The 13,418-nt window shown below is 35.8% G+C and overlaps 1 protein-coding gene and 1 non-coding gene across 2 annotated transcripts; both read right to left on the reverse strand.

Annotated features, from left to right (window-relative positions):
* Positions 1–708: 708 nt before the first annotated feature.
* On the reverse strand, positions 709–12,671 carry IBSP (integrin binding sialoprotein). Its single transcript, XM_062199170.1, has 7 exons — positions 12,594–12,671; positions 10,273–10,340; positions 10,150–10,200; positions 9,977–10,054; positions 5,369–5,431; positions 2,461–2,613; positions 709–1,877 (listed from the first exon to the last, which is right to left on the reverse strand). The coding sequence occupies exons 2-7, from the start codon at positions 10,324–10,326 to the stop codon at positions 1,341–1,343; spliced, it is 936 nt and encodes a 311-aa protein (XP_062055154.1). The 5' UTR covers positions 10,327–10,340; positions 12,594–12,671; the 3' UTR covers positions 709–1,340.
* TRNAM-CAU (transfer RNA methionine (anticodon CAU)) lies at positions 5,637–5,708 on the reverse strand. Its single transcript has one exon. It is a non-coding gene; the product is annotated as a tRNA-Met (tRNA).
* Positions 12,672–13,418: the final 747 nt, after the last annotated feature.

Genomic DNA, 13,418 nt, shown 5'->3' on the forward strand with positions numbered 1-13,418 from the left:
TTTTCTGGAGACTTGATATTTTCCAAAATAAAAAGTTATGGACAATGAACTGGTGCATGTGACACCATACATAACAGCAATTGGGACTCAAATCACTCTTAGGACAGCATTCTTCATTTTATCTGTACAATATGTAAACATTTGTCTGTATCTCTAGTACATGTTCAATATAGCTTATCAATTAGTAAATAAAAAAGATGCATACATTTTCCACTCTTCTTACTCCTTTCCACAATCCTTCACTACTTCCATTTGAAATTTGTTTTCATATTTATCTTAGAAGCCGAAATTTCTGCTAAGGCTTTGTGTATCAGCCCTTCTGTGGGTGTGTCTGTGTGTGTATGAGAGTTTTCTACTTTATTCTACCTCCTACCTCATCTGAAATCAAATTATGTAGGAGTAGAACTGCCAGAGAAAACACAGGACATCCAGTGAAATTTGAATATCAGATACATAGTGAATTTTTTATTGAGTTTAAATACTTCCTGAATATTTCACAAAGGTAAAACATTGCCTGGGATTTGTTTATATTAAAAGTTATTTGTTTATCTGGAATGTAAATTTAGATAAGCATCCTAAATTTGTATTTGCTGGATCAGTCAACTCATGGCTGATGCTGTCCATAAACACGGAAAAGGCTTAGCTATGTTGATTTATCTAAGAAAATGTTTACAGTCTTCTGAGTCTTAAATCACAGTGGAAATAAGCTTTTGTTCTTTAGTTCTAAATTAAGCTTTAGTTCTTTTGTTCTAAATTTTATCTATTTAACCTTTTTCCATTCTGATTTCCCACTTTTCTTCTTAATCATAACACATTTCAAGGATTGCATTTTTATTTGCGATAAAATCCCAAGAAAGCCTATACATCCAGGTGACATAAAAATACATGAGAATGTTAATTAAACTTGATACACACTGTTGCATAGATAGTATGACTAAGGAATTGTACATATATTGTATACAGTACCATTAATGTCAATGAATCTCTTCTTGGAAGCATTTCTGGTACAGAGTGTGCTTTTGAAGTTGACACTATTGCAAACAGGTTAAAAGTACTATTTGTAGTACTACAACCCCAGAGCATTCAAATTTGATCTCACGGACTGGTGTATCATTTAATCAGTGGCCCTCATTTACAGTGGCTCTTCAATAACACTATAGGGAAAAGCAACAAGAAGCCCATTACTTGTAGAAGCAATTAACAGAAAATCACTCCGGAACGGTAGACCTGTTCCACATTGTAATATGCACATTTGCTATAGTGAACCTTCCTGAGTTGAATTTTGGAAATGGTCGCCAAATGCAGAGCCAGAGTGGAGGAATTCACCCCTGGCTGGACCTTCACTGATGGTAGTAATAATCCTGACCCTCATAGCCCTCATAGCCACGCCCTTTGTAGTAACTGTACTCATCCTCATAGGCTCGGTAGTTGTCCCCACGAGGTTCCCCGTTCTCATTTTCATAGATTTCGTAACCATCGTCATATCCGTGGTTACCTGTGTGTTCGTACTCTCCCCCATATTCAGCGGCAGTGGTTTTCCCAAGAGGCGGGGAGGTGGTGCCATAGGCCTCCGGTGGCGGCGTTGTAGGTTCGAACCCGCCACTAGGAGCGGTGGTTGTCTCGGCGGCCCTGCTGCTCCACTCTCCCTGGGTTGCGGTTCCGGCTGCGTCGGTGGCTGTGACGCCCTCTCCTTCGCCTGCTTCCCCGTTGTCGCCATTGCCGTTCTCAGCCTCCGTGCTGTTGCTGCTGGTGCCGTTGACGCTCTGCTCATTTTCGTCTACCTCTGCTTCGTTTTCTTCGTTTTCATTTTCCTCTTCTTCTTCCTCTTCTTCATCACTTTCCTCCTCTTCTGATGCTTTGTTTTCTATGGCCCCAGCCTGGAAGGAAAAGTTTGAAATAACCCGAATCTAGGTGTGAAACTTTTTACATCTAAGGCCTTGACTTAATCCAACACAGTGCTCTGTACTGACCCGCTTGTTATAGGCGTCATTTTGAATGGAAACCAGTTTTATTTAGAAAAGGATTGGTAAGGCCTTGAAAAAGAAAAATTCAAGACAACGACCTTGGCATGGGTTTTGATGGGGCAGGGATGCGCCTGAGAAGCCTTCTCTGGGGGGGTGCATAAAGCTTATAGCTATGATACTTAACTCTCTATCTTGGAATCTGAAATGGGATTCCATCTCCCAGGACCTTCTTATCTGTTCCTAGGGGCTCACCCAGAATCTTCTGTTACAAAGTGAGGAGTTAGTGTGTTAACCACTGGCAAGAGAACGTGCCTGGGGAAAAAATCTTTCCTGATTTCTCTGTCAACGGGAAAATGGTTAATGGGAAAATGGTGACTGTTCTCCCTTTGACAAAGAGTTCATGAAGATAGTGCCAAATACTACGTGTATAGTACTTGGGACAGTTTTGGCTTCAGTCACAAAATGAAAACAGTGAATGTCTTGGAGGAATTATTACCTTCTTGGGAAGTTTGATTCCAGCTAATCCTATATATCCTGTTCCACGTGTGATCTCTCCATAGTCAGGTGTTGTGAAAGACAGCGTGCTATTCTCAGCCTCATCTTCATTTCCATTAGAATCTTCATTGTTTTCTTCTTCGTTAGAAGTCTCCTGGTCCATAGGAAGAATAGTACTTTTACTGGACTATAGCTCAAGATTTTAAGAAATTATGAACCGTTATTTAGAAAGATGCTGTATCCCTCAGCTTGCTTGTCACATAGAAGTGACAATTCTGCCTTCCATCAAGCCATTTCACATCTCACTCCTAAGAATTCAACTCGAAGTTATTTAATCCTAATTACCACTCCATAGTGTATTTTGGTTATTTCTCATTTCTCTATTATACATTCAAAAATATTTGTATTTCAGGCATTTGATCCCAAACCAATTTTTCTTTACAAGAAGAAACTAAATACTCCAAGAAATTCTTAGTAGTGTATTAGGTTATTATGTGAAGATATTTTAAAATTAATATTATTGAAATGAAGGTGTATTATAATCTTTAACATTTCATTCTTTTGCTTTTATTTCATGTTCCAATACAATTATTTATGAATCTAGCTAATCTACTAATGCAGTTCATAGATAATAGTAAAAGCTAGGATTTCAAGTTGATAGCACTTACATGCTATACATGAGAGCTGGAAAGTTGAGGTCCTTTCAGTGATATTTTTTAAAGAGAATGTGGTGTTAGGATAACTTCAGACTTCAAAACAAATAAATAAACAAAACCCAGCTTATTCTGCTTTGTTATTAAAACAAAGTGACTAAATAGAAATGTGTTTGTTTCATCAAATTGTAAATTATACTCTTTCATGAAGGGTCTTAATACTATTGGAGTCCACCCCAAAAGAACATCCTAACTAATAATTCCAAGTAATCCACAACACTAAGCTATCTATATTTTACATTTATACCTTATTTCAACAAACTAAATCTTTCAAGAGTATAGGAGAAATTAAAATTACAATAACTGGAAATATCCTTAGAGTAGGAGAATATTCAAGAGGTCTTCAAGAAGTTCCTAGAAAAAAAGTTCCTGATTAAAATTCTATAATTTCAAGGCACTCTACACTTAGAACAATTTTATGACATATATTTCAATAATTTTTTTTTATAAAAGTGAGGCTAAATAGTTTAGGAGTAGAAAAAAAAAGTATTATCACCAAGCATGTTTAGAAAATATGCCTAAGTACATTTCTCATCCATATACAACTTCTGCAGATTCTAAATTTAAGTTAATTTAGAATTAATTTTCCAACACAGTTTTAGGGAAGAAGTGGAGGAAGAAGAGGTTCTAGAAGCTCCTCAGGATGAACGCCTCCCTGTTTTATTCATCCACTTTTCCATTATCATGTTTACTGAATGATCTTTGGAATAGTTAGTCCTCTGAAGTTTCAAAATAAAAGCATCAGGTATTTACTGGGCATCATGCACATGGGAGTATTACGGTTATCTTCTTAGAATACATGAAATCTGTTCTCTTTATATCAATACTATTTTAAAAAAACAAATTATGCCTGTCAGTATAAGGAGATGTATATTATGGAACTGTACAGTTCTTCAAAGCAGGGATTTAAACTCAGAGGCTCTGAGTCAAGAGGGCTTTGCAGATACACGCTGGGAGGACTGTACGTATTTAGAGACTGCTGGCAAAGCATTGGGTGGACATTCTTTCACCAGAACCCCAAACCAGTCTTAACCTTCTTCCTTCTTCCGTTCTCAACCGCCATCACAATAAATGAAGGACCATTGCCCAAAAGTATGCAATCTAACTGGGAAATCTTCTTAGTAAGGCAATTGTACAGTCACTATGCAGCACAAATGGATGTTAGCTATAGCTTCTTGTGTAAGTCTGCTATGTGGAACTCCAGGCAAATTTCGTGGGATTCTGTAGGTGGTATTTTTCCGGGTACTGGCCTGAAATTCTTGTAAGGCCTTCCTTCAAGCTATTAGTGTAAATTATAGTATGGGCAATGTTACTTTTGTGGGTTAAAAAAACAAACTAACTAACTAACTAATAATTTGTCACCTTTCAGGTTCCCACACCACTTTGTTTTCAAAATGGTTGATATTTATACCCGATCCCTTTTTGACTGTCATTGTCCATTCACAAATAGCACTTAAGAATATCTGAATTTAGAAGTTTCCCAAACTAGTGGATAACTATAATTGCCTATCCAGGAAAATGCATTCTAATTGGTATGTTGCCTGAGGCAAGAGTGTCAGTTATAAACATGTTGGCACAATCTTCAGGATATGTAGATAACTTTTAGCCATAGATTATACTAAGTTATAGAACTATGTAGGAAAATATTTATACATCTTGAGTATTTGCATTTTTGTAAGAACATGAATAGTTCTATTAGACAAAAAGAGATGGAATTGCTATTAAAAAGAATAACCCTATCCTGTGAATTATGAAAGATGGATGAACCATAGTAACAGCTTTTATGTACTACCTCCCTCAGTACACGGAGTTTTTAAAGTATAGTCCTTTAGGAAGCTATGGCACTGAATTTAAGATTATTATTTACTTGTCTTCTGCCATTCTGTTATATCTGCCTAAATGTAAATAATACTTTCTGTTGCCTTTCTCAGGTTTTATGTTTCTTCCACTTAAAATGGAGATACTTTTATATTTGTGTACCACTTACAGGTAACTTTAACCCTGAACTTCAACAGTATTTTAAATGGTATTTTAGTTGATCCTGATTTAAATAATATTCCACTTGCCCAGAATGTAAGACTAGGCAGTTGGAAAGGTGGCAGTGGCGATTTGCTGAGTCCAGACTACAGTAGACAGGTTTCGTGGTTGCTTTTTTGTGCTGCCTGATTTGTTATGAAAAGACTGTAAAATTCTTACCTCTCCTTCCTCCTCCTCGTCTGAACTATCACCTTCTCCATTTTCTTCAGATGAGTCACTGCTCTATAATAAAACACACACACGAATACATATACATTCAATAATTAAAATTTCCTGTTGATTGAAATAAGATAAAATATAACCAAGCATTTACTCAGACTAAGTAATATTACTCTTTTGATTGAGCTATTTTTTTCGAACATATGAACACTTTATTGTAAATTAAACTATGGAATTTTAGGTAGAAAATTAAAGGGAAAAAAGAACTTAGCAGAGGATGGTTTCGATCCATCGACCTCTGGGTTATGGGCCCAGCACGCTTCCGCTGCGCCACTCTGCTTCCTGTGCTAATTCCTTAGAATAGGTCTTATGCTAGTGTGAGAAATATATGACAAGACTGCATAAATGAGATAAGATTAGGGAGAAGAAAGTGTTATACAATTTGGGATATCTCCAGTAACCGAAAGTATTGACAGTAAGTTGAAACATTTTATAGGTAAACACTAGAGCAATGAATCTTGGAATTATTTAATTCTGAGGAAACAAGGAAACCATCTGTTCCAAGTTTTAGATATTATAGACAAAGAATGCTGACTTCTCCAACTGGTTCAAGGAAGATACTGTGTTAAGGCACAAATCATATGCTTTTTATATAAAAAATAAAAATATGATTCAGTTTATTATAAGATACATGTTGTTGGTGGATGATTCTCTTATATAATAAACTGTCCTGGTGAATTTAAATTAGGATTTACTTTCAAAAATTGAATTGCATAAAATTTACAGTATCTTTTAATCTAATTAAAACTAATTCTAAAAAGAGGTTAATTTATGTAAGTGAGGCAAGTTAGGTAACAAAAATTTATTAACATTTATTTAGGAATTTATACAGTACTATACCACTAAAGTATTGAATGAAAGTGATTTATCCAATGCATCTGTGTCTAATAATACAGTTACAGGTTAATGAGCTGTGTGAGGTTTTGAAAGGAAATATAAACCTAAACACCCGCATCCAGAGGCTTAAAAACAGTAGGGAGACATTGAGGAGGATTTTCATATTTCCCCCAGTAATAACCCAAATCAAATAGTCCTTCCTTTTCCGCAGTCATCCCTAGTGGCATCACTTATACAAAAGGAAACCTAGCCAACAGTCTGTTGTTTCCACTCTGCAAATTTTAGCTTTGATTCAATGACTCGGTGAAGCATCATGCATGTAGAAAATAAAGCTGCAGAAGGATCTCTATCCTCTGGGTTAGACACCAGATATGAGAAAACCTCAGGTCCTGGCCTGTCCAGGGCCGGCCCTGTTGGCTTCATTCTTCAGATGGCCACGTCATCCACCCAAGGAAAGGGAATGCCTGTCCCCTTGAGCCAAGAATAACCTTGGGTGGAGAAGAGAATAATTAGACCTGCTCTTCCACTGCTATGACCTTGATGGTTGTACCTTCCCTAACCCAGAGGGTGAATACATAAGAAGATTATTTTTGAACTATTTCTATTTGCTGGTTAAATTAAATATAGAGGATGGTATATTTATGTAATGAGAGCTGTTTTTCTCAGTGGGGATGTTTCAGGCATTAAACTTGCTTCCTCACTGTTTTCTCCCTAACTCAATCACATCATTCTTATATTAGAACCTGAAGTGAGAAAAGTTTAAAAACCATATGAAATGTCTTTAAGCTCTAGAATTTTCTTTTTGTCACTAAGTTCTGTTGCTTCTTCCAGAAGTCTGAAATGAAGTCAGATATAAAATATATGCAAGAAAGACTTAAAAAATGGACAATAATCCTGGAAATCCACAATATTTGTATCCAGCTCTTGAGTGTGATTGAAGAAATATAAGTTCTTTCCCTATAAGAGTTCACATACTGATCAAGAATCATTTGAGGGGCCAGCACTGTGGCGCAGTAGGTTAATCCTCCGCCTGCCGTGCCAGCATCCCATATGGGTGCCAGTTCTAATCCCAGCTGCTCCTCTTCCAATCCAGCTCTCTGCTATGGCCTGGGAAAGCAGTGGAGGATGGCCCAAGTGCTTGGGCCCTTGCACCCACATGGGAGACCAGGAAGAGGCACCTAGCTCCTGGCTTCGGATCAGCACAGCTCTGGCCATTGTGGCCATCTGTGGAGTGAACCAATGGAAGGAAGACCTTTCTCTCTTCTCTCCCTGTCTATGACTCTACCTCTCAAATAAATAAAATCTTTTTTTTTTAAAGAATCATTTGAATGATAAAAAATTCTTTTTCAATTCAAACACCTTAGGGTGTTAAGTTTATTGATACTTTGATTTCTATAATCTAGCACCTAGATAATCTACAGTAGAGTGCTGATAGCTTTGTAACCCATGTAACATATGTCAGGCAAGTTGCTATTCTAGAAATGATTTGTAAGATTGGTGTTGTGGTATAGCAGGTAAAGCTATTGCCTGCAGCACTGGCATCCAAAATGGGCACAGGTTCATGTCCTGGCTGCTCCACTTCCAATCCAGCTCCCTGGTAATGTGCCTGGGAAAGCAACAGAGGATGACCCAAGTACTTGGGCCTCTGCACCCATGTGGGAGATCTGGAAGAATCTCCTGGCTTTGACCTGGCCCAACCCTGTCTGTTGTGTCCATTTGAGGAGTGAACCAGCAGATGTAAAATATCTCTCTCTCCGTGCCTCTGCCTCTCTGTAGCCTCTGCCTTTCATATAAATAAATAAATCTTATAAGAAAAGTAGGAGTGATTTGTATATACATAGATTTGTTTGAATAAAATGTGCATTTCAAAGCCAATACAGCTTAATGCATTTTGAGGTGACAATCTGGGCACTAAATACCTAGTTTAAGAGAAATCAGATTTTGTAAAGCAGGAGAATAGGTCAGAAATACAATAAAATAAAACAAGTCTGGTTTTTGCACCAGAACAAACTTACCTTTTAATTCCATTTTCCATAAACATTTGAAATACCCTCTTATTGGGTCAGAAGTCAGATTTGGAGATAGGTTGTATTAAATTTTATTTTATTTTCAATTTTTTATTTATATAAGATGAACAAATTTCATATACATCATATATATATATAGATACATTTACGAGTATAGTGATACTACCCACCCTACCCTCTCTCCTGCCCATGATCACACCCTCTCTCCTCCTTCCTTTCTTATTCTTTCTTTTAATCTTTACAATGACATACTTTCAATTTATTTCATAATCATAAGCTTAACCCTCCGCTAATTAATGTAAGAAAAAAAAATACCACAACTATCTTACACATTCTACATTTGTTGAAAGGGGCTTAATTGCACGTGATTTTATATATTTGTATATTGAAAATCTACTTAAAGATCTATGAACTTTGAGCCTATCAATAATGAGAAATTTAACTTGTAATTCATTTTACTATGGCCATTTTAATTGGATCACACATACATGTCTGTAAAAATATATAGATAACGGGAAATATCTTTACATAACTGTTATTTGGAAAAAAAAGTGAGGATCTAGTCAGAAAGCTGAATTGATTATCATTGAGTTTAAAAAAGAAAGCAGAATTAACTTCCAAATGAGCAGTGTTTATTTATGGGCCCGAGGTCAACCAAGGGATGGAAGATAAATCTGAAAACCCACAACTCTTATATCATTTATGCTCATATTTCTGTGGGCACCCAAATTCCCCATAATTATGATGGTGCTGGAACTACTTCAAGATGATCATTTCTCATTGTATGAGTTGAAGGGGAGTTAGCCCAACATATGGTGAGCTGCATTGCCAAGCCACTGTGCTAGGACATTGTTTTCAGCATCCTGACTGCTTTTAGTGTCTCAAGAGTCCTGGGTCAAATGGTGCATAATTGGTGCCCTGAGCCCAAACTGTATTTTAATAAAAATAGTACAATACTGGCTTGTCCTATATTTAAAATCAACACCACGCCCCATGCCCTCCACTTTTCAAAGACCCTCTTCACAGGTAACCCAGCAAAAATGGAAACTCTTATTTTTCATTTTAGCTATTTTCCCTTTTGTTTACAAATGTTATGGAGGTTTTGCTTTTCTCATAAATAAGCTTTTGAGCACTTAATGAATTCCTCTCTCCTCTGTGGTCGTAGGCCACACTTTGTTGTAATTATGTTCCTATGTATGACTCAGTGTTCTGGTCACCTACAAGGTCAAGGGTCCAGAAGATCTTCATTAATTATCCGGGATCTTTATTTGAATCATCTCTGCTGTTTATGAAGTCATTTTACTCCCCTGTTAATTACAGGACTTTCATTTGTCTGTTGGTCTGTTGTAAAACGGTTGTGTGACAGTGTTGAACCAACTAGAACAACTGTTGACTTTACTGCTGACTCAACTGCCAACAACCGATAAGGTTGTACACTTTGTCAGTGAGTTCATTCCATGGGCAAAGGTGTGCGTTTGTACTTGACCCAGATGATTATACTCTGTGTGTTAGCTCAGTTTCAAAAACAGAACATAGAAATAAACATTATTTACTGTACTAAAAACAAATATTTTATAATAAGTAGTCTTTTTGACTGAATTTCAGTGAGAGTTGAATTTTGCATTTAAATTTGCTGTCCTTTAAATGGTAATAAGTGAGAAGGAAAATTAATTTTTATACCTACCGGAACTGGAAACCGTTTTAGAGGAGGATAAAAGTAGGCATGCTTGTAAAGATAATACTGTGGCCTGAGCTTAAAGACCTGCAGAAACAAAATAAACAAGATATTCATGTTCAGTGTGCAATAAGCCTGTACTAAATGGGATCAGGCCAAGGAAGTATGCTAAAATTCTTTACCCCATTTTCTTCAGAATCCTGTAGTTTGACTCTTCGATGTAAATTTTTCATCTGTTTAAAAGAACATTTAGTCATTACATATCCTTTCTTTTACATAAAAAGTTCTTTCAATAAAGAACTTACCGAGAAAGCACAGGCCATTCCCAGAATGCTGAGCAAAATTAAAGCAGTCTTCATTTTGGCGATTGTTTCTGGAATGAATGAAATGGTAAGGTAGTAAGTGTTAAAACTAAGAGCGTTATGTTTTTGTTTGCACTTGAAGATGAAGTACTTAGTTTGTTTTCATTTGTGTATAATTATCATTTTGAATAATTAAAACTAAATTATCACCTCCATTTAAGTCATATGCATTAAGACTCAGCTTACTGTCTGTTTCCATCATCTTGAGTTTATATTTGGCTTTAACCTATTTGCAGTATGACGCAATCTTGGAGGATCATTTCATCATGCAAGGCGTTTGAATACTTAAGATTACTTCACACTGGGTTGAAGGAGTATCCTGTTGGCACTCACATAGAAGTGTCAGCTAAGTGGATTGAATTGCTAAAGTAGTAGTTATGTGCCTTGTTTGTTTATAATTAAAAACTAAGCAAAAATTGAATGTCTTTAAACGATCACGTTCATGTCAATGATCCTACAGGCAGTTTCCTGCTTCTGATAAGCTTTGAACTAAAATTTCGTTTGTAAAGTGGAGAGTAGAAACCATTTTCCTATTGATACCTCAGAATACTTGGTATTTATGTGTTTTGAAAGACTGCAATGGGGTGAATTAAGGCTCTTCAGGGTTAGGTGATGAGCATGGATGGAGACATAGATTCTGTCAAAAATTGAAGATGCAATTTTCAAAATGAGAACAGTTCCTAAACAGTCCTTGGGTTATGTTAACAGTCATGCAAAGAACCTCAGTTCCACATAAATTCCTCACAAGTAAAAGGAGGTAATGAATCCTATTTTAGTGTCACTCTATTTAATAAAATTCTACTTTGAAATTGCACCTTTAGAGAGCTTGAACCAGTTAGCAACCACCTACTTGCATTTACAGACACATTTAACTGAGAGCACTTTTGCACACATAGTTATGGCGCTGGCAACATTTTGGAAGCAATATGTAATTGTGATGGCAATTTCCCCAGAAACACAGTTCAAAGAGTAACGTATTTAATTACTCCCTACAGGTAGGTTTTGTATTTTGTCATTATCACTCACAATATATTGCATCCTTATTGAGTATTGACACTAAGATAAGCATTGCAGAGAGCAAGACATGAGGCCTGGAGAAGCTGTCATGCGTCGAGAATTATACTCTATTTTTATCGGCAGTTTGTCTTTGATGCCTACACACTTCTTTCTCTTAGATGACCATATGAAAATAAAAAAGTTTTGCCCTTGAAAGTTTCCATCTGTTTAAGAAGCTTCCATTGTAATTAGGGTACTCTAAATAATGCTTTGAATTTTGCCACTCAAAGTCAAGCCCATCAGCAGACTGGAAGACTATCATTTTGCAGATCTATGAAGAGTTGGAATATTTATAGTATGTTAAAGAGCTAGAGACACAAACACATATAACTGCAGAGGGAGTTTTGTTTGCATAAACTTTTTTTCATAACAACCATGAAATAACCAGGTAAGAAGGTGGCTGGGAGAACCAAATGATTCAAGTAAGTCACAGTTGGCTGCCTACATAAATCTCATTTTATTTATTTTGTGACTCATCAAAAAGCAAATACTTGTATTGTGACCACTACTAACCCAGACAACAATTCAGACATTCTTGAAGGACAGTTTTGAGAATTTAATGACACATTTTTATTGGGAAGGGTAAAATGAACCACTCAAGTTAGTTACTTCCCCAGTACCACACATTTTCTGTACTGATTTTATTTTATTTTTTATTTCTTTTTTAAACAATTTTGTTTAAGATATACAAATTTCATGTGTTCCTATATACAGATTCAGGAACACAGTGATACTTCCCACTCTATTCTCCTTCCCGCCTCTGTACCGATTTTAGAACTATAGGATAGTAACACTTTAAAACCTAATGCATAATTATTAAAAAGATATTATCTGCAATGCAAGTATAGACTAGATATAATTCATGGAGAAATTTACATATAACTAGGCAGATTTGCAAATGAAAAATAGTATTTCAGTTAGGTTAATGTGAATGCATCAGGATGAGAAAGCAAACACTTATCTATGATGTATAGAAATAGAAAATAAGAAGCATTTTCTAGTTCATGTGCATAACATTTTAAGAATATAATATGAACTTATTTACATACTTAGGTTAACAAGGTTAGCCTTTAAGAATCTAAAATCATAGCTATTCTACACAATGCAATAACATCAATATTTAAATTTAAAAAATCAAAGCCACGTCCAGAGATGTAAACCGTGGAGTGTCTGATTTAAGGTAATCAAACTGTCATATTTAAGCTTACCCTTCAGCTGTCCTGGAGTGAAGAGGCAAGCTCACTAGAGTGAGTGGCACAGATTGAGTGCTTTCTCTGCTCTCCCACTCACTCATTCACTTGCTCTTGCAGGCTATAAACCCTTCTTTGCCTTCCAACAGCCAATCACTGTTGCGGCCAAGGTGATGTCAGAATGTGGAGTCTCACCAGAAAACCCCCAAACTTCAACACTTTTTCAAACACAGGCTGAGTTGAATAAACATGAAACGTGGTTCTAGTGCCAAGAGGTTTGCATTGTGGAATTTAATTGAAGGTTTAGATGAAGATGAATAGTTTGAGTTCCGAATATACATAATAATATACTGGGTTTGAATTAAAATAAATGGGAAAAGATTTACCATTTAAAATTTCATAATTATGCAAATTTTTATTATGTTGAAAGAAAAAATTACTGTCATCAGATAAAATCCTATGTTAGTTTAGTTTTAAAATATTAAGAAACTCAAGGAAAAGGAGCTGATAAATAATTAATATTTCAATGTCATTATTTTACACTTCCTCATGAAATAGACCACAGAGACTCATAAATTAGAACTGATAATATAAATTAAATCCATTGGATTCTATCAGTTACATTTTCTAAACACAATGCTAAGTTTAGAAGTTAGAACTTTCAAGGAACATGCTACAGAGGGGAAGATTTTCTCTTTTTTTTCCTAAAATAAATAACTTTAGATTGTCCATTTGTGTGGTCCTTTTCATATTGTGCATTTTATTCTCTTGTACTTTTGTAAACCTCTTTTCTACTCATTTTCTTATTTATTTCTTTTTTCTTGTCAATATAGAAAAAAAATG

This window comes from Lepus europaeus, chromosome 8 (assembly GCF_033115175.1).
Source record: "Lepus europaeus isolate LE1 chromosome 8, mLepTim1.pri, whole genome shotgun sequence".
Lineage (NCBI taxonomy): Eukaryota > Metazoa > Chordata > Mammalia > Lagomorpha > Leporidae > Lepus > Lepus europaeus.